We start from the raw sequence: 19646 nt of genomic DNA on the forward strand, positions 1-19646 counted from the left end.
CATAGAGATAACAACTGAAGTGGTTTTCTCTGAGAGCTACCCACACCACACTGCTGCTCAGCTCCTTCTGTGAAGTACAGCTATAGTTGCCAGTTGCGGATCATCCAAGGCCCTTCCAGGCCAAAACCTATATGGATCACCCCTGATGATTTAATTAAATGCCCTGCAATAAATATCACCCACGATTGTTCACAATTTGTCATTTAAGTACATACTCCATATTTTTTCTATTTGGAAATTAAGCCAGATATTTTAGCTATATGGGTCTGTTTCTGAATCAAGTAAAATTAGAGGATTATTCCTTCTCACTTACTTTTTGATTTGGGATAAAGAACATTTAATCTAGCCTACTTGCCCTCTTTGCAGCAGGCACCTCCAGAGAAGGATGGGTATCTCTAGAGACAACTGGCATTAGAACTATAAGAGTGGGAGGAAGCAAAAGGCCTACCATAAGAAGAGAAAGTATGAGTTCCAGTGACTCCCTGTCAGTACCCCAGTTGGCCACTGTTGGCAAAGTGACCAGATGTCATAACCTAAAGGAGGACAAGGCACAGCAAAACGTGAGACATCCAAGAAAAACGAAAGCTAAAAACACTCATATAAATATAAATTTCATTTCATATGGTTTATTTAGAGCTATATTACACAGGTATTTTATTATGTACTCAAACGTATTTTTCTGATGAACTTATCTTTGTTAAAATGCCTTGTTAGCTTATACGCTTATAGACCTCTGCGCAAGACAAATATTTAAAATTGTACTTTACTGGCAACAAACCCTTGACTGAAGCTACATTTAAATTCCTTTCATTTGTCCTTTGTGCTGAAATAAAGAGAAAATCCATTTCAACATTTGCATTGTGTCCTCAAGCATGTTTGCTGTCCTTTTCCTCTCCGAGAAACAAATGCACCCTGAATTCTGGGGACAAGTCTTATCTCCTGCCGCTCCTAGGAAGGAAAAACTCTAGAAGGATCCATCCTATCTCCCTATTTCTGGGGCCAGGCTGCCAGGCAGACACATTTCTCAAAGGGAACATGGTGTTACTCAATGTACTTCTTAGTTATATTCAAAATGGAGGATGTTTTAGAATTCTTCCTGGACAGAAGCTTGAAATGTAGGCCATGTCCTGGAAAAAGATGTCTGGTTACCCTGCCTGGAGAATCCACACATTAAGAGTACGTGGTAGGAATAAAAAATATTATGTTTTTGTGTCTGGATGTTGAGAATGTCTCTTGGGAATCTGAATGCTGTACTCAAAAACCAGAATAATTGATGTAGTGTACAATGCCTCCAACAACAAGCCCCTAGTCAAAAACCGTATTGTACTCTTTGACAGCACACCATACCAACAGTGGCAAGAAGCCCAGAATGCCTTACCCATTGGATGCAGAAAGGGTGCCAAGCTGACTCCTGAAGAGAAAGATCTCAAACAAATAACATCCAGGGGTAGCCATATTGGCCATATAGCAATTCCAGTAACAACAAAAATCAACCAAAAAGTAATACCTTTCTTGGACCAACCAAAAATGCACAATATACATGTTGCAAGCTTTCAAAGTTTCACTGGCTTCTTCATCAGGCAAAGTGTTACAAACCAAACAGGAGAAAAAAATTGAAGATGTTATTTATAGGCCTGCATTTTTGCTGTTTCTTAATTAAAATGGTATGGAGGGGCAAATCTTGCAGGCTGGTACCTCCTCCTTCTGACCATGTGATAACTAGGAGATTCTCAAAGTCCAGGAAATTTAACATCCATTTGCTACACAAAAAAGATACTTTCTTTGTAATCTAGCATGTCTCCATCCTTTGTGATGCTACTGGCAGAGGACGTTGGATTTCTCAAGAAGCCTTAATGCTTTTTGCATCAGGGAAACTTTGTGTGGTGTTATGGTAAAACATGCCAATCCAGTCCAAATTTAAGAAGAACAATTTTTTTTTTGCTTTTGTTGGAGGTTGAAACCTCAAATAGGAAGGTTCCAGTCCACTGGCTGCCTCTTTAGAGTTCCCTTATTGTAGATATAATGTGATATCTTGAAATCCTCAAACAAATCCTCAAACAAATGGCCTTCAAAGAAAATTCAGTATGATGAGTAGAAAAAGAATATTAAAATGCTAGAGGCATTCTTTCAAGGAAAGCTGCTTGCTTGAATTGCCTCCAGGCCTGGAGAGTGTGGCCAAGCAGATGGCTATATTATGAAAGGCAAGGAGCTAGAATTCTTCCTGAGGAAGATGAAGACCAGGAAAGGCAAATGAGCAGCCACTGTACTTTAACAGGAGAAATAATATATTCCAAAATATTGTTATTTGTTTTTAATAAAAATCTATCCTACTTGTTTTTAGCCAGAAGGTGGATGCAGAACAGAGTGGAGGGTGAGCCCTGGGACCTCAACAAGTAGGAGAGAAGGAGAAGGCTAATTAGTAAATAAAAGCTCCTGCTGCCAGTTTCTTTCAGTTAGTCTCAAAGGTGCTACAAGATCTCTCTACAACAAGTAAATACATTGATCCCCTGGAGAGTCTTTGAATCTCTACTTCAGAAATAACGCAATTTGACACCATTTTATCTGCCAAGGTAGACTGCTGTGGAATTCTGAGATTTGTAGTTTATTGTGACACCAGAGCTCTTGGAGAAAAGGCTAAAACTACAAATTCCAGAATGAGCAAGAACATGCTGACTGCAGCTAGTCTGTAGCAGACCTACTCAACTCTCCTTTACCTTTGCCTCAGTATATACTCACTCTCAAGAAAGCCAACAGTGGTTTGAGTATTGGACCATGACTTAAGAGAACAGGGTTCAAATCCCTCTTTGGTCATGGAAACCCACTGGATAACTGTGAGCAAGTCATACTCTCTCAGCCTCAGAGAAAGGCAATGACAAACCCATTCTGAACAAATCATGCCAAAACAAGTTCACGTTTGGGTCTTCATAAGTCAGAAATTTTTTTGAAGGTCTACAACAACATCTGTTTTATTTTATTTTTAACTGGTATAGTTTTATTCATTGTATTATTAGCCATCAGTCCCATTTCGACAGAAAAAGCCAGCACATAAATTTATCATGTAAATACAGGCTGAGTCTCCCTTATTCAAAATGCTTGGGACCAGAAGTGTTTTGGATTTTGGAATATCTGTATTTGCATGTACATACATAATGGCATATCCTGGATATGGGACCCAAGTCTAAACAAAACATTCATTTACAGGTAATTTTAAACAATATTTTTAGTAATTTTGTGCATGAAACAAATTTTGTGTAAACTGAACCATCAGAAGGGAAAGGTATCACTATCTCAGCCACCCGTGAAAAAAAATTGTTCGTAGGAGTATTTCAGATTTTGGAATTCCTGATAAGGGAGACTCAACCTGTACATGCTGAAATTATTTTACTTCTAAAAAATCTATATTTAAATCTGTTTTGTTTGAGCTGGTAGTACCTTTTTTTTGGTGCACATCTCTCCAAAACAATGGAGGAGAGAGGTCTTTAAAGAAATACAAATAATAATAATAATAATAATAATAATAATTATTATTATTATTATTTGTATACTGCCCTATGGGAAACCAATCCGGGCTGTTGACAACAGTAAAATATAAAATACAACAATTAAAAACACTTTATCCCTCCCCCCCTTAAGACAGTATTAAACAGTATAACATATTAAAAACACAATATCAAAGGATAAAAACAACAATTAAAAACTAAAACCCCTGATATCCCTCTGTTGATCCTCAACCATCACTAAGATGGGGCCACGGGAGGAATCAGGGAATCAGGGAACCTGGGCCTGTTAATGTTAATGAAAAGCCATAGAGCATAGGCAATACAGGGAGATGATGTACATACAGTACAAATCTGTCTTAGAATAAGGTTTCCAGTCTTGCTATACAATAGAAGGCAGAAAGAGAGTATGTTAGCAAGCTCTATGTATAACCATTTTTAAAATTCAGTTTAAGTTATATCTGATATAAATAAACATATACTGTAGCCAAAAATAAACCCTCCCCCACTTCAACAATAGTTACCGGAATAATATTTGCATAACATTTTTACCACTCTTTAAATAGATAAGCAAGGTACAAAGTCCTGTCTCATGACCATCATGTTATAGCTAAAAGCACTGGATAATAAAATCTCATGGAATGGTTTAGTTATTAAATGACAGCTGGCATTGTTCATCTAGTGCCCACTGTGAAATAGGCTGAAAGCAATCAGTTGCAAGCTCCAGGACTTACTACATGTGAATACATGATGGAGCTTTACATGCAACCCTGTATGGATCTCTTCAAAAGTATGTCCCATTAAATTCATTGGTTTTTACTTTACTTATTCTGAGCATATTGCTGCCTGACTCTAGTGTTTAAATGCCCTAAAGCAAGCAGACTGTGTGAAATCAAAGGCTTCCACAGCCAGCATCCATAGTTTTTTGTGGGTTTTTCAGGCTATGAGGCCAGCCACAGCTGCTGGGGAAACGTCAGGAATAAACTCTTCCAGACCATGGCCTCATAGCCCAAAAAACTCATAAAAAACCAAGCAGACTGTGATTATATACACTGTGCTTATAAAACTAAATAATACTAGTGAGCACCAGTCAAATAAGTAAAGTTGTATGCATGCCTGCCTTCTGATTTAGGTCATGTGTGCACTGGGTTGCCATAATTCTGTACTAAAAACCGAGACAAAATGTAGGACAAAATTTAGACCAAAATATAGGACAATTGTAGGATAAAATTTAGCCCAAAATGTAGGACATTTAAGGTCCTCCATTTTTCTTAAATGTCCTACATTTTGGGGTAAATTTTATCCTACAATTGTCCTATATTTTGGTCTAAATTTTGTCCTACATTTTGTCCCGGTTTTTAGTAGAGAATAATTTTGTATATGATCGGTAATTGATTGCTCCCATTTTTAATTACAATTAATGGTTTTAAAGCAGAGGGGATGTTTGCTTAAAAAAAAGATTGTGAACCTGTGACTTGTAAATTTTACAATCAGAGAGGCTGCTTGATCAATTGCTGTGGGAAGAGTTAATCTTGATTTTACCATCACTGTACAGGAGTGCTCTTGTCTGAAGACTGACTGTTCTTTGGCAGAAAAGTGGATTCATTGTCCCAATGGCTGTAGATCCACTGGCTGCCCCAACAGCAATTCATGTTCTTGTTCTTGTTGTTGTGTCCCTTCAAGGCATTTCCTTGTTATGGTGACTCTAAAGCAACCCTGTCATGGGTTTTTCTTGGCAAGTTCCTTTAGAGGGAGTTTCCCATTGCCATCCTCAGAGAGAGTGACTCGCCCACAGTCACCCAGTGGGTTTCCACAGCCATAATAATTAATAATTTTTAATTTGTTTTATTTATATACTGCTATTCCAAAGATCATAGCGGTGAACAGCAAGTAAGCTAATTAGCAAGTAAGCTAATTTGCTCCCAACAGTCTGGGTATTCATTTTAGCGACTTCGGAAGGATGCAAGCCTGAGTCGAGCTTGGGCCCTTTTGCTGGTCTTGAACTCGCAACCTTGTGGTTTTGAGTGAATGGAAAAAAAATAAAGCACGAACGCAGTCCCCCACTACCACAAATTATGCAGTCGAGTTTCCCGCATTTGGGGAAATCGCAGGGGTCAGCACACCCGGAGTGCAATGGATGAGTCTCACCCTGGGAAAACCACCTTCGTGATCATGGTGTCTCCCCTGCCAGGTAAGTACCATGCTGGGATTCCAACGCTAGTCTTCCAGTGTCCCTAGTCCAACGCTCAAACTTACTACACCACACTGTCCCTTGGCAGCAACTCACACATTTTATTTATTAATTACATTTTATCCTGCCATTCCAATAAAACCATTAAAGTGATCATAACCTTGTTGTTAATTGTCGTTAGGTCAGCATCCACTTATGACAACCCTATGAAGAGAGACCTCTTTAACTGCCCAGATCAGGTCCTGCAAATCCAGGGCTCTCACTTCCTTATTTGAATTAATCCATCTGCAATTCTATCTTCCACTTTTCCTACTGCCTCTTTTTTTACCGAGCCTCTTTGTCTTTTCCAATGAGTCACGGCATCTTGTGATATGACCAAAGAACTGGCCTCAGTTTGGTTATTTTGACTTACAGGTAGAGTTCAGGCTTGTTTCACTCCATAGCTGCTGCCATTCTGTAGAATGAATACAGTTTGACACTGCTTTGCTTGTCCTGGCTCCATTCTGTGGAATGCTGGGATCTGTAATTTGTTGTGGCACACCTCACAAAACTCCAAAAACTCATAGCATTGAGCCAGGGCAGTTAAAGCGGTGTCAATCTGCATTAATTCTCCAGTGTAGATAGATGCAGGCTAGGGCCCATTAATTGGTCATGTTGGCAGTCTATGCTATCTGAAGAACTCTCCACTAGCACCATATTTCAGATTAGTTGATTTTTTTCCCCCTGTCAGCTTTCTCTACTGTCCAGCTTTCAGCACCATACATAGAAAACAGAAATACTATAGCATAACATGAAGTAAGCATAATTTTAGGTACTTAGTACAGATGTTAATATAAGCTTCCTCCTTATGAGATACCCAGCTTTTGCACTTCCAAACTGATTCCTTTCTAGCTTGCCTCAGTAACAGAGCCTAGGACTTCACTAATGCACTAGTGAATGCACTGTCCCTTTCTGTCTTTCCCTCCCAAGCACAGATTTTATCTCACGCCTCTGTGCCTAGAATGGAGGCATCCCATACCCGATCACAGCATCCCGTACCCGATCTGGACTTCTCCCACAAGTATAGAAGTTCAGATGGGGTACAGTATGCCATGATCTGATATGGGATGACTCTGGCCCAGACAAGGAGGTGTGCAATAAAATCCATTCTTAAAAGTTTTCATCCCACGCCTAGGTCAGGAGGGAAGGACAGAAAAGGGTAGTGTGATAATCTGCACTGAAACATGTTTCAACATGGGAACCAGGCAGTACTATGATATCCAGTTCCCATGATGGCACAGAAGTAGAGCCACACTGAGAGTCAGCATGGTGTAGTGGTTTGAGTGTTGGATTAGGACACTGGGAGACCAAGGCACAAATCTTCACTTCGCTATGGAAACCCACTGGGTGACCTTAGGCAAGTCACACTCTCCCAACCTCTGAGGAAGACAAGGTTTTCTTTGAACAAATTCTGCCAAGAAAACCTTGGTGATAGGGTTGCCTTAGCATCACGATATACAGGTAGGAGAATCAAATAATTTTACAGTCAGCCCTCCACATTTGCCGATATTTGACTTTGGCAGATTTGATTATTCATGGATTTGATTAATATGTTATCTCTAGGAATCTCTAGGTCCTCCAGTGCAAATCTATGGCCAGCTTCCACTAAAAGTCACACTGGAGGACCTAGAGATTCATAAAGAGAACATCTCTCTAGGCATTTGTAGATCCTCCAGCACAATTCTGTGGTCAGTTTCTAACAGACCATAGAGTTGTGCTGGAGGACTTAGAGATTCCTGGAGAGGTTTTCTCTCAGGTTAAAAAATAGTGCTTTTTTATTTGCATTTCCCCCACTTTCACAGGGGTCCTGTACCCCTAACCCCAAAGAATGTGGAGGGCCAACTGTAATTTGTCTTGAACTGGGTTGCTCTGGGCTGAAGAGGAATTGTACAAAAACTTAGACAAACCAATTTGCATTTAGAAAAACATAATATCAGGATGCTTCCAAGTGGGCAGCTTGTCTAGATACTGTGCAGCTATTTTGTATTTCCATCCTTAAGCAAATTTTCTGTGGGAGTAAAGTAGCCGTGGGAAAATATTTTATGGTTATAAATGGATGATGATACCATCTTGCAAATTTGGTAAAATAAGCAGGGTAATTGCATAACAAAAGCCTCACCTGAAGCAGGGACCCACTTACAGCTTGGTAGTGACTGAATGAAATTGAATCTTCATTTACAGTGCAGAAACCCAATGTTGCAAGAGCTGTTACCAATGATGTGTCACTAATAATATCAATATGATTTATTCTGTTTGCAATATTGTAGAACACTAGGCTGGCCACCATTACGCAGGACAGAGTTTGTGGCCACTCTCCATATTCCACAAATTCAGTAAAATATATTGTGATGCTATGAATGTCTACATAAAACTTGCCTGTTTTCAGTGCAGCTTACTCACAGGTAACTAGGTATAGGACTGTAGCCATTGCTGTTGTTATCTGCCTTCCAATCATTTCCAACTTGTAGCGACCCCAAAGCAACCTTTGACAAGATTTGTTGTGGGGGTGCCCCTACCTTCTTCTGAGGCTGAGAGAGTGTGACTTTCCCAAGGTCACCCAATGGATTTCCATTGCCAAGTGGAGATTTGAACCCTTGTAGATCTGGTCTCCAGAATCACAATCCAGTGCTCAAACCATTACACCATGTAGGCTCTCATTGCAGCCATAGACACTTGTTGTTGTTTTTTAAATGAAAGAGTGGCAGTGACAGATAGAAATCCAAACCAAGGCTATGGAGTCAGTATGTTTTTCCACAATATGACCCCATATCCTTCATAAATAGCAAATGTATATTCATTAGTAAGAATTTAGCATAGTAAAACCCATTCCTTTTCTTCTAATTTCTTGATTGCAGTCTCTGTTTTGACCAATATTTGATACAAGATATGAGAATTCCTTGACTATTTCAATTTCCTTGTTATCTAGGATTAATTCTTGTAGATCTTCCATGGTCAATATTTTTGTTTTCTTAATGTTCACTATTAATCCTACCTTGGCACTTTCTTCCTTGACCTTTCTCAGTAACTGTTCCAGGATTTCCCCATGAAAGATTTGTTGCTGGAGCATTCCTCCCCAGGGTATGTCCTCTCTAATCATGTGAAAATCTTTGCTGCGATCGCGCAACTGTTCCTGAAAATGCCTGTTTAAACCGATTTTCCCCATGTGATAAACTCCTGTGTTGATTTCTGCTAGTAGTCCTGTGTCATCTGCATATCTTATATTCTTAATGTTCCTTCATCCAATCATCTCTCCTTCTTCCTCTGTGTCTAAGCCTGCTCTGCATACATATTTACTGCATACAGGTTCACAACAAATAAAATAATTACGACTGCCTGAAGGGCTAATACAGAACTGCAGAATGTTTCTTAAGGGCCACTAGGAAACTCAAAGGAGAAGAAAAATACATAGAATATTGAATTGCTCCTCAGATTAAACTGCTCTGCATTCCTCCATTTAAAGCATTTAGCTATGTTTACAACGTGACAGTCTGCAATGTGTGTGTGTGGGGGGGGGGAGCAGGGAGAATCATGAGAAAATTGGATTAAATGAATAATTTATGCAAATTGTTTGCAGAGCCAGTGTGGCGTAGTGGTTTGAATGTTGGACTATGACTCTGGAGACCAGGGTTTGGTTTCTCAGCTCAGTCGTGAAACCCACTGACTGACCTTGGGCAAGTCGCACTCTCTCAGCCTCAGGGAAGGGCAATGGCAAACTTTCTATGAACAAATTGTGCCAAGAAAACCCCATGATAGGTTTGCCTTAGTGTAGCCATAAGTAGGAAATGACTTGAAGACACACAACAACAGCAACAATATGCAAATTGTAATTGGATTGTAAATGGACATGCCAAATCTATATTTTCCAACAAAAGTTACCCTTATCCCAGACCGTGACTCATTCTTAGGTCACAGACTGTTCACTGACTGTTCATTTGTTGACAAGACACAACTTTCTCCACTGCCATCTTCTGAGAGGACTGTTGTGAGAGTGACTCATGTTTTAGGCTTCCCTTATGTGCTCCTTAGCCAAGCATTCTTCTCTTGTTCATTCATCTATACCATTAGTCTCAGAGAAACACTATAGATAGACATATATAGGTCTGTCCTTGGCTTTCCACTCCACCAAATCCATCTGAGGAAGTAGACTTAAGTCTACAAAAGCTCATACTGCCAATTCCTTTCTTTCAGTTACTCTCTAAGGTGCTACAAGAGATCTCTCTACATACTGATTCTACAGACTAACACAGCTATGCCTTTGAATCCATACATAGTAATAGGCTTGGATGAGTCTAACTTTGGTGTTCAGTTATCTGTCTTTGCATTTTAAGATCTTTTGGGTCTCTGTAAGTCAGAAATGAGTTGAAGACACACAACAACAACAAAAGGCACAGCTGGTTAAGGCAACATACAAATGAAATCAAAGATACAGCCATGTTAGTCTGTAGAATCAGCATGTAGAGAGTTTATCACACAGGACAAATCCCATGCAGAAACTAGATGTAAACTGAAAACAAACCACATCTGCATGCTGTTTTTCAGATAATGTTTGGGGTTAACCCAAACAGAAAGTTGAAAAAACCCAAAAACAGTTTGCAGGATGTTTTTTCAGACAACGTTTGCGTGAAAGAGAAATAACGTGAAAATAACCCAAATGCAAAGCTCCTTTTTACTTTTGCTAAATTCCAAAAGTACAAAGGAGCTTTCCGTTGGGAATGTTCTTGTTATTTCTCTTTCACGCCAAGGCATCTGACAAATGACACCCGACCTGGAGGTTAAAATTCCATTCCTGCCCAGGATTTTACTCTCCATGTGACAAACTCCTTTGAGAGTACTTTTATAGTCTTGTGTTTTAACTTTGTTATAGTCATATTTTATTAATTTTATAGTCTTGTTTGGGGTTTTAGATTGTGCGCTGTGGGCAGGCTTTTGTTTCTATTCTGGATTGTTGTTTTCTCTCCTTTATAAAGCGCTATGGAAAGCTTATGGCACTATACCAATAAATGTAATAGTAATAATAATAATAGAGAGGACGTATTAATAAAATCCGTGAATAATCAAATCCTCAAAAGTCAAAGCCACAAATGTGGAAGGACGAGTGTATAGGCTAGGCTTTCCATTCCCACCAAATGCATCTGAGGAAGAAGACTGAAGTCTAAGGAAGGCTCCTGCTGCCAACTTCTTCCCTTCAGTGAGCCTCAAAAGTGCTACAAAAGGTCTCTCTGCATACAGTACAATTCAAACGAAAGTGAAAGGCGAGTCTGCTTCCTCCTCCACTGAGTAAGAAGAGCTTAGAGCAGACCCTTTCCTGGCTCCTCCAGGGAAGGCCAAAGGGGGGGGGGGGGTTGGGTGCTGCTTACAGTATTGCACAGAATTGCACAACAACGCCTAGCAAAGCCGGCTGTGTGTGTGTGTGTGTGTGGTTGTGTGTGTGGGAAATTCCTCTCCAGACTGTGCTGAAGTTGTGACTCTCTGAAAAAAGTTTCTTCTTTTGTGGAGGAGACTTTGCAGGCAAGCCTCCCTGAAGAGGAGGAGGAGGAGGAGGAGGAAGAGCTCTCTTTTCTTATCTACCTCTGAGGAGGAAAAGAGAACCACACATTTTGGAAGGCGAGAAACAGGTTGCTTTTTGAGGGAGGAGGCGAGCTTGTTCTGAATGCATCCACACTGCAGAAACAATCCACTTTGAAACCGCTTTAACTGCCCAGGCTCAGTGCTAAGGAATCCTGGGGATTGTAGTTTCTTGTGGCGCCAGGGCTCTCTGACAGAGGCGGCTAAAATGTCTCACAAAAGTACAGGTTCCCAGACTTGCCTAGCCTTGAGCCGGGGCAGTTAAAGCGGACTCAAACTGGATTATTTCCAGTTGTGGACCAAATTGGCGGGGTTTTTTTGGGGGGGGGCGGGTTCAGTGAAGGGGCTGGAAGTGGGTTGAGGGGATTTGGGGGGCAGGGAAGGGGGATAAATCACCAGCAAGAGCAAGCACCCTCTAAGCGTAGTCTTTTCTTCCCAAGGGCTTGGCTTTGGCAGCCAGCGGCCTCTCTCTGCAGCCCCTCTCCCAAGAAGTTTTGTGACTTCAGGGGCTTTGTGACTTCACTGGCCTCCTGCTCCATGCCTGGCCCCGGGGAAAGGCAGCCCCTGGTGCCCCCGAGGAGGAGCGGCAGGGGCAGGAGGAGCAGGGGCCCCTGGGCGCCAAGGATGCCCAGCTGGGCCCAAGGAGCCGCCTTCCTGCCGGCGCTGCTGGTCTCCTGGTCCTCCTCGGCCTTCCTCATCTCCTACGTCATCGCCGTGCTGGAAGGCCATGTGGAGCCCCTCTTCCCTTACATCAGGTAAGTAGGAGGCCCCCTTTCCCAGGAGGACACCCTTCAGGAGGGAGAGGCTAGCACCCCCAGCAATGGGTGCAAGCTCCAGGAAAGAGATCCCACCTCAACATTAGGAGGAGCTTGCTGAGAGTCAGAGGTCTTGAGACCTCCGAGAGCAGTGGGGTCTCCTTCCTTGCAGGTCTTTAAACAGAGGCTGGATGGCCATCTGTCAGGAGTGCTTTGATTCTGAGTTCCTGCATGGCAGAATGGGGTTGGGTTGGATGGTCCTCAAAGATTCTATGATTCAGTGGTTGTCATATTGCATATTAGCCATGTTTCAATATTTGAAGGAATGTCATATTGAGGCTGGAGCAAATTTGTTTTCTGCAGCTCCAGAGAATGGGACAGGGAGCAAACTACAGGAAAAGAGATTCCACCTGAACATTAGGAGGAGCTTCCTGAGAGTAAGAGCTGTTCAAAAGTGGAACAGACTCACTCAGAGAGTGGCGGAGTCTCCTTCTTTGGAGGTCTTTAAGCAGAGGCTGGATGGCCATCTGTCAGGGATGCTTTGATTGAGAGTTCCTGCATGGCAGGGGCTTGGACTGGATGGCTATTGAGGTCTCTTCCAGTTCTATTTTTCAGGTCTATGATTCTATTCCTATATTTCAGCCTTTCGTCCAGGAGGCATTCCAAAATGTTCTTCATTTGGAGAATGACTAAGAAGCAGGAATTTATATTTATGAGTGCTTTTTAAACTTTTATTTGACCATGGCCTACATTTGTCTTGAATGTCCTACATTTTTCTTGTATGTCCTACATCTTGAATGCCCTGCATTGACCTCCTTTGCAGTTATGACACGTGATCAACCTGGGAAGGAGGCCAGGCTGAAAGGAAGAAGTGGGCCAGAAGCAGAAAGACTGTGGGGCTGTTGCCACATGGCAGAATTAATGCAGTTCGACACCACTTTAACTGCCATCCTGTGGAATCCTGGGATGTGCAGTTTTTTGTGGCACCAGAGCTTTCAGACAGAGAGGGCTAAGACAGAGAGAGCCCTGTCACACTACACAGTTTTAGCGCATTGACTCCACTGGTATGGTTCCATACAATGGAGTCCTTGGATATGCGGGGTTAGCAGGTGGTATTTAGAATGCTCAATCAGACACCCCTAATGCCTCATCAGACTACAAATCCCAGGATTCCATAAGATGCAGCCATGACATTTAAAGTGGAATCATAGTGCTATAACTGTGTAATATGAAAGAGTCCTATGTGTTAATAACCTGATCTTGTGAATCTGTGTCTATGGCCCGGTACATAGTGCCCCTTTGGGGCGGCCTGCACCCGCCCCTTTTAGCAGCCCTGCAGCCCCAATCCAGAGTTTTTCTGGACCATGGAGAAGTGACAAAATGCCGCTTCTCTGTGGCGCAGAAAAGGGGTGTCCTTGGGGCTTCATGCCGTTTTGTGGCTGCGGGAATGAGGGGCGCACCCAGAAGGAGCTCTGTTTTGGAGTTCTATTTCGGAGCTCCTTCTTGTGCCACAGCCAGGCTGCCGTAAGCAGCCTGGGGCAGCACAGAGATGTGATGCACACACCGCGCTGTTTGGACGTAGCACATGCGTGACATAATCATGGTGCCCCCCGTGTAGAGGGGAGGCCGCCATTATTACAGCACTGCTACGTTCTAGGGTTGCGGGGCATGCGGACACTCCGTCCCCGGGCAACCCTAGTACGTGGCCAGTCCAGCGCAAAGTGCCAGTCTGAATCACGCTTATGTTATATGAAGTAATTTTTCACTAGGACTTCCAAGTAAATAAGAATAATGTGAAGTTGAAGGCAGTTTAACAATGACCCCGTACAGACAGGGCAAAATAAAGCTATTTTGGGTCACTTTGGAGGTATGCTGTTTAAATGATTCATGCATCCTAAGAGTCCGGAAGCCACACCAAAGCCATGCTCCAGTCCTAAGGATTGGAGTGTGGCTTTGTTGTGGCTTCCGGACTGTTATGACGCATCCATCATTTAAACAGCATGCCTCCAAAGTTACCCGAAGCAGCTTTGTTTTGCCCTCTCTGTACAGGGCCAATCATGCCAATTATGTAGAAGAACAGTGAGTGGAGAGTCTTGTCTTGTTGGAGATCTCTTGTTGGAGGTCTGTGGCTCCAGTGCTGCATTTCCTAGACCAAGGCCTTCTTTAACAAAAGCTGAAACTGAAGTTTTTAGCCCAACTTATCCCCTCTTTTTTTAAAGAAGGAATTTATTTTTGTTATAAAATCTTTTCTGGGAAATATGTTTAGGATTATATCTGGAACTTCATGTAGTAATGAGTAAGTCTAATTTAACTCAGTGAGATGTAAATATATGTAAAATTTGGCTGTGCATGTTGTATAGAAGGAAGAATGGAGCCATGCCATGGTGGGGAAAACAGCTCTGGGGGAAATTCTCCATCTTTTTCAGAGCTTCTTTTCCTAGTGGTGCTTTCGAAAAATTTGTTAAGAGCTGCATGACAGGGAGAAATTTGACAGTGAAGCTTCCCCTGTCATTGCAGTGAAGCAGCACCTGTTGACTTCCTTCCTGTCTTGCAGCTATTGAAAGTACAGTCCCTCTTCAAGAAAAAATGACAACCCTCCTAAGTGAATTTGGGTTTCCAGACCCCTTTTTGTTGCTTTCCAGATCACCCTGACATTCCCACACATTTTTCAGGTGAATTTTCCTGTCAAGCCTTCCAAGAGCTCCGGTGGTGGCAGTTTTGATTGTAACCTTCCCCCACCCTAGCACTCAAATGAAACTAGGAAACTAAAACAGGAAATAAACTTCAGGTCACTTCTGGGTGTGATTTTTCAGAGCAAAATCAAGCATATATCCTGCCCCACATTTGTAGGAAGGGAAATTCCCTACCCCTTCTTTCCATTTCTGCTTGTGAACCAGGGTCATTTTTTTCCCTCTCCAGATTTCTTTGAAAAACAAAATGAAAGGAGTGTGGTGTGGTGGCACAGTAGAGATCTGAACCTTAAAACCACTCCTGGGATTTTCCCAGCTAAAGATAATTCATATAATCTTCTGGGAAAGGGGGGAAACATTATTTACTACTGTGGTTTTAATACTGTAGTCACTTGTCAATCTGTTCATAAGGAATCTGCTCTTGCCATGAGACAAGTGTGTCTTCAGTGCAAGAAAGATTCTGTTGTAGGATTTCACTGAGCATCAAGTGACAAAAGGAACATTTTGCACCTGGACCTTATTTAGAAAACAATTTTGTGTGGTCTTTGGAAATCTTTGCCCCACAGGATTTGAGAATACCTTTTCCTATGGCTATTCTGCACATGGCATGGGAAGTTAATTTTTGTGCTTTGGAGTATATTTGTAGAGATGAGGAGATGGGGATCATCTAGATTCTAGAATCAAAAATCTTTGAAATCTTACTTTTTATTATCAATTCTATGCATTCTATGGCTCCCTGAGTCCCGTAGCCTGTATGGCTACTAGTTGTGCTGACTGCCGGCTTTGGAATGAGGATATTGTCCAAAACTAGTAATTTGTCCACATTTGGCCACTTGATGAGTGAGTTGATTCATATTTTGTAATCTGTGGCATAACCCTTTAGCAACAGGGCCAGCCTTTACATACAGATTATCTCATCACCTATGTGTTCATATAATTTTTCAGGAGAGTTTGTTCAGAAGCTCCCATCTTTTTTCTATTCATGACCATGTTAACTGAGGATGCCCACAATATCTGACAAGACTTTAATCAAGTTTAATAAACTGTTTTATGGATAATGTGCACAGGCATCCTCCCACATCTTGATTGTTAATGAATGAAGGCACAAAAAGACCTTGCTTGCTAAATTAACCACAAAGGATTTACTTGATTTGCACTTAGCTGAACTTAAGAATTAAATAGAAATATTCGTCATGAGAAAAGGATGGAGAATACTTATATTTCTGGAGTTGTATATGTTGATTGATCAACATTTTGGTCCTTTATGACTGAATAGATTTCAGAGTTCCCAATGCATATCGGTTTTGTTGTTCCTATTTTGTTTTGCTTTCGCGAATCTCTTCAAGTCAATTTAACCCTGTTTTATTTACACTTGCCATTCTTTGGGGTTAAAATTGAGCCGCTGTTTTGAATGTGTCACCCCTGCTTATGAAACCCCTCTCTTCCTTTTTGAGAAGGAATGATACAGAGCAATCTGAATTGATTGAAAGCTTATTCATGCCTCCTGTGGAAAGGAGTTCCAGAGGATGGGAGCAACCACCAAGAAGGCTGTCTCTCTCATGTCCTCACCAAGTGAGCCTGTGATGGTGGCTGGACCAAGAGAAGATCTTCCCCTAAAGATCGTAGAACTCTGGCAGGTTCATATGGGGAGATACAGTCTTTCACACCATATCTTCCCATGAGATAAACTTGGAGAATAACTTAATATCATAATAGAAAGGAGAAAGCACATATTTCAAAAGAGAAGATTACTGGAATGTTTAAATTCACTATTTTGAAATAGTTAAATCCTCTCCAAATGAACAAACTAAAAGGCCCCTTCAGTCTTTAGTGTTTTAATTATCCATATTATGGTCCAACTTAAAAAGAACTGTACTCATATTCTAGCCTCTTTTCAATTCACAGTTCCTTGTCCTCCCTAACTGTGCATTTTGAAATGTGCATAACAGTTTATAATTACACATTTTGTTTTGGAATTACTTTGATCTTTCTGTTTCAATAGGGTTAACAAATATTTTAGGGATTTTTAAAGCTGTCAAGGTTGGTAATATGTCGGATCTCCTCCAACAGGCCGTTCCATAATTTGGGAGCAGCAGATGAAAAGGCCCTCTGGGTAATTGCAGCCAACCTAGTCGTTGTTGGCTGCAGTAAATTTTCCCCATAGGACCTAAGCGTGTGGGGTGGATTATATGGAAGAAGGTGATCCCACAAGTAGGCTGGACCCAGGCTATGAAGGGCTTTAAAGTCATCACCATCACCTTGTACTGTGCCCAGAAACTAATGGGCAGCCACTGAAGAGATTTTAAAATCGGTGTTATATGGTCACCTCTAGATCTCCCGGTGACTAATCTGGCCGCCATGTTTTGAACTAATTGAAGTTTCCAGATTAGGCACAAGGGTAGTTCCATATAGAGAATATTACAGAAATCATGTCGTGAGGCTACCAGTGCATGTGCCACAGTTTCCAAGTCCCCTGGCTCCAGGAAAGGATGCAGATGGCATATCAGCTGAAGCTGATAACAAGCACTCCTGGCCGTCACATACATCTAGTTTGACATCTGAAGCGATGAATTCAGGAGCACTCCCAAGCTGCGGACACAGTCCTTTAGGGAAAGTGTGACCCCATCCAGGACAGGTTGACATATCTCTGCAGTGAAGACAGTGAAAGCATAAAACATCAGCGCTTAACATTTTCCAGGATAGAGAAACCCCCTTGTTCCAGATGATAACGAGTCCAATGTATTATCTCAGCAAGCAGAGGAAACCCCTTCCAGGCAAACCAATATTTCATTTTTTTTCTTCCCTTTCATAAACTTCCTCCTAAGCAGGCAAAAGAAACATATTTCTCCATTAATGGAAAGTTTAAGTTTCTTCCTCCTATTCACTCTTGTCCTTCTAAGAAGGTAAAGGTGACCTCTTCATTCCAGCAGCCAAATCTCAGTTGCTACAAAACTCCAATTGCTTTTTCATTCTTCCCACTACCAAATCTAGGCAAGTAAAAGAAAGCAAGTTCAATTAGCCTTTCTCACCATCATGCCAGAACTCCAAACAGCCATGATCTCTCACCTTGCCCTCCTCACTCTCCCATCTGGCACTAGAGAACTGGGGCAGTATCCACACTGCAGAAATAATCCAGTTTGACACCACTTTAACTGTCATGGCTCAGTGCTGTAGAATTCTGGTAATTGTAATTTTGTGACACATTTAGCCTTCTCTGGTGCCACAACAAAATACAGTTCCTAGACTTCTATAGCATTGAACCATGGCACTTAAAATGGATTATTTCTGCAATGTGGATGCAGTCTGGGAGAGCGATATATTGTAGGTAAGGCTTTTGTTTGTTTGTTTATTTCTGGGAAATGTAAATTTGAAATGTTGTAAATCAGTGCAACACAAACTGTCACTCATCTGTATTTTATATTCTTTCATTTGGCAGTTAGTGAAAGCTGGTGGCTCCCATGTTCAGTAGTCAGTGAATCCATTCTGAGTTGTAGCCCACACTTTAAATCCAAGGTCTTCACCTGTTTTGGAGATATGGTTCAGCATTTTGGATAGATTGTTTAAAGACCAGCCTAAAATTCAGAGTGAACCCATTGTCCCGCTGCTGGCATCATTACAGTTGTTATTTTTGTTATATGCCTTCAGGACAACTTGTACAAGGTCACCCAATGGGTTTTTATGGCTGAGCCAGGATTTGAATTCTGGTCTCCAGAGTCATAGTCCAATACTCTAACCACTATGCTATGCTGGCTGTCATTGCAGTACAGTATAGCCCCCATATCTACAGGACCAGTACCTGTGGTTTCACTTACTGTATTTTCTGGCGTATAAGACTACTTTTTAACCCAGGAAAATCTTCTCAAAAGTCGGGGGTCATCTTATATGCTGGGGGTCGTCTTATAGGGTGGGTGCTGAAACTTCCGAGCTGGACTGGAGAATCTGCGGTTGCCGCATATGGTGGGGGGGTACTCAAAATGGCCACAGCTGCATCCCCTCTGTATGTGGCGACCATATGAAAGCAGGAAGGGAGGCGCTGTACAAGTACAGTAGAAGAAAATCTTGGAGACAGGGAGGGCTGGGCAGGCAGGGAGAGCTGACCAATCCAAGCAGGCTTTGCATACAACAAGTTTTCCTGCTAAGTACCTGCATGTCATAAGCATTTGAATTAAAATTACCATATTGAAAACAAATCTGATGCTTTTTACATTTTTATTTGGTGTGCGTTGGAAGAGGGGTAGTCTTATACGGTGACTATATCTCAAACTCTATATTTTAACTGGAAAAATTGGGGGTCGTCTTATACGCCCAGTCATCTTATATGCCGGAAAATATGGTACCTACGTAAAAAAAAAAGTTTTTCTAGGACCTCCAGTGCATTCTCTCATGAAATTAGTGGGACTTAAAAATCCTTCATTTTATTTGTATCATGTCTGTCAATTCTGAAATAAATCCTCCTTTAAAATAAAAAGCCCACAAGCTACTGACACTCATATAAATTTGCTAACCTGTCTAATACATCTGTATTAGTCACATGTGGCCTAAAAGAAGAAAAATGTTATTTGCCACAAGTTGCCAAGCAAGTGGCTATTCAGAGAAAGCCACATAGGCATATGTAAATAGTTACCAAATATTTGGTAGCCATGTTAGCCATACAACAAAATATAATAACAACTAAAATGCGAAAAACGTTCTCTAATGATAAGTTTATGGAGAAAACTAAAATGCACACACAAAATACATGATACAAGCTTCTGAAGTTCAAGTGGCTTCTTCATCAGGCACAGGTGTTAAAAATGAAACAGGAGAAAGGGAAAATGACAACATTGGCCTACATTTTGTCAAGACGTTGTCATAGTTGTTCTGAATCAAGATGGTAGAGAGAGATATCCATGTAGGCAGATGCAATTCC

General features: G+C 41.5%; 1 protein-coding gene, 1 non-coding gene and 1 pseudogene across 4 annotated transcripts in view; 2 read left to right on the forward strand and 1 right to left on the reverse strand.

The window, feature by feature from the left end:
• The first annotated feature begins 385 nt into the window (after positions 1 to 385).
• Positions 386 to 2254, forward strand: LOC149311806 (small ribosomal subunit protein eS8-like; annotated as a pseudogene).
• A 3278-nt stretch (positions 2255 to 5532) lies between these two features.
• LOC149311807 (U1 spliceosomal RNA) lies at positions 5533 to 5696 on the reverse strand. Its single transcript, XR_016281533.1, has one exon. It is a non-coding gene; the product is annotated as a U1 spliceosomal RNA (small nuclear RNA).
• A 5421-nt stretch (positions 5697 to 11117) lies between these two features.
• LOC149311808 (DNA damage-regulated autophagy modulator protein 1-like) overlaps positions 11118 to 19646 on the forward strand; it is a 28990-nt gene continuing 20461 nt past the window's right edge. For 2 of the 3 annotated variants that reach the window (XM_089527969.1, XM_089527970.1), the window contains exons 1-2: positions 11118 to 11342; positions 11733 to 12047. In XM_089527969.1, coding sequence (XP_089384095.1) covers positions 11830 to 12047 — 218 coding nt within the window. In that variant the 5' untranslated portion in view covers positions 11118 to 11342; positions 11733 to 11829. The remainder of the gene's footprint in view (positions 11343 to 11732; positions 12048 to 19646) is intronic. The other variant, XM_089527968.1, reaches the window with a different exon arrangement.

Source organism: Sceloporus occidentalis, unplaced genomic scaffold (assembly GCF_023333645.1).
Source record: "Sceloporus occidentalis isolate IW3139 unplaced genomic scaffold, rSceOcc1.0.p SCAF_5, whole genome shotgun sequence".
Classification (NCBI taxonomy): Eukaryota; Metazoa; Chordata; class Lepidosauria; order Squamata; family Phrynosomatidae; genus Sceloporus; species Sceloporus occidentalis.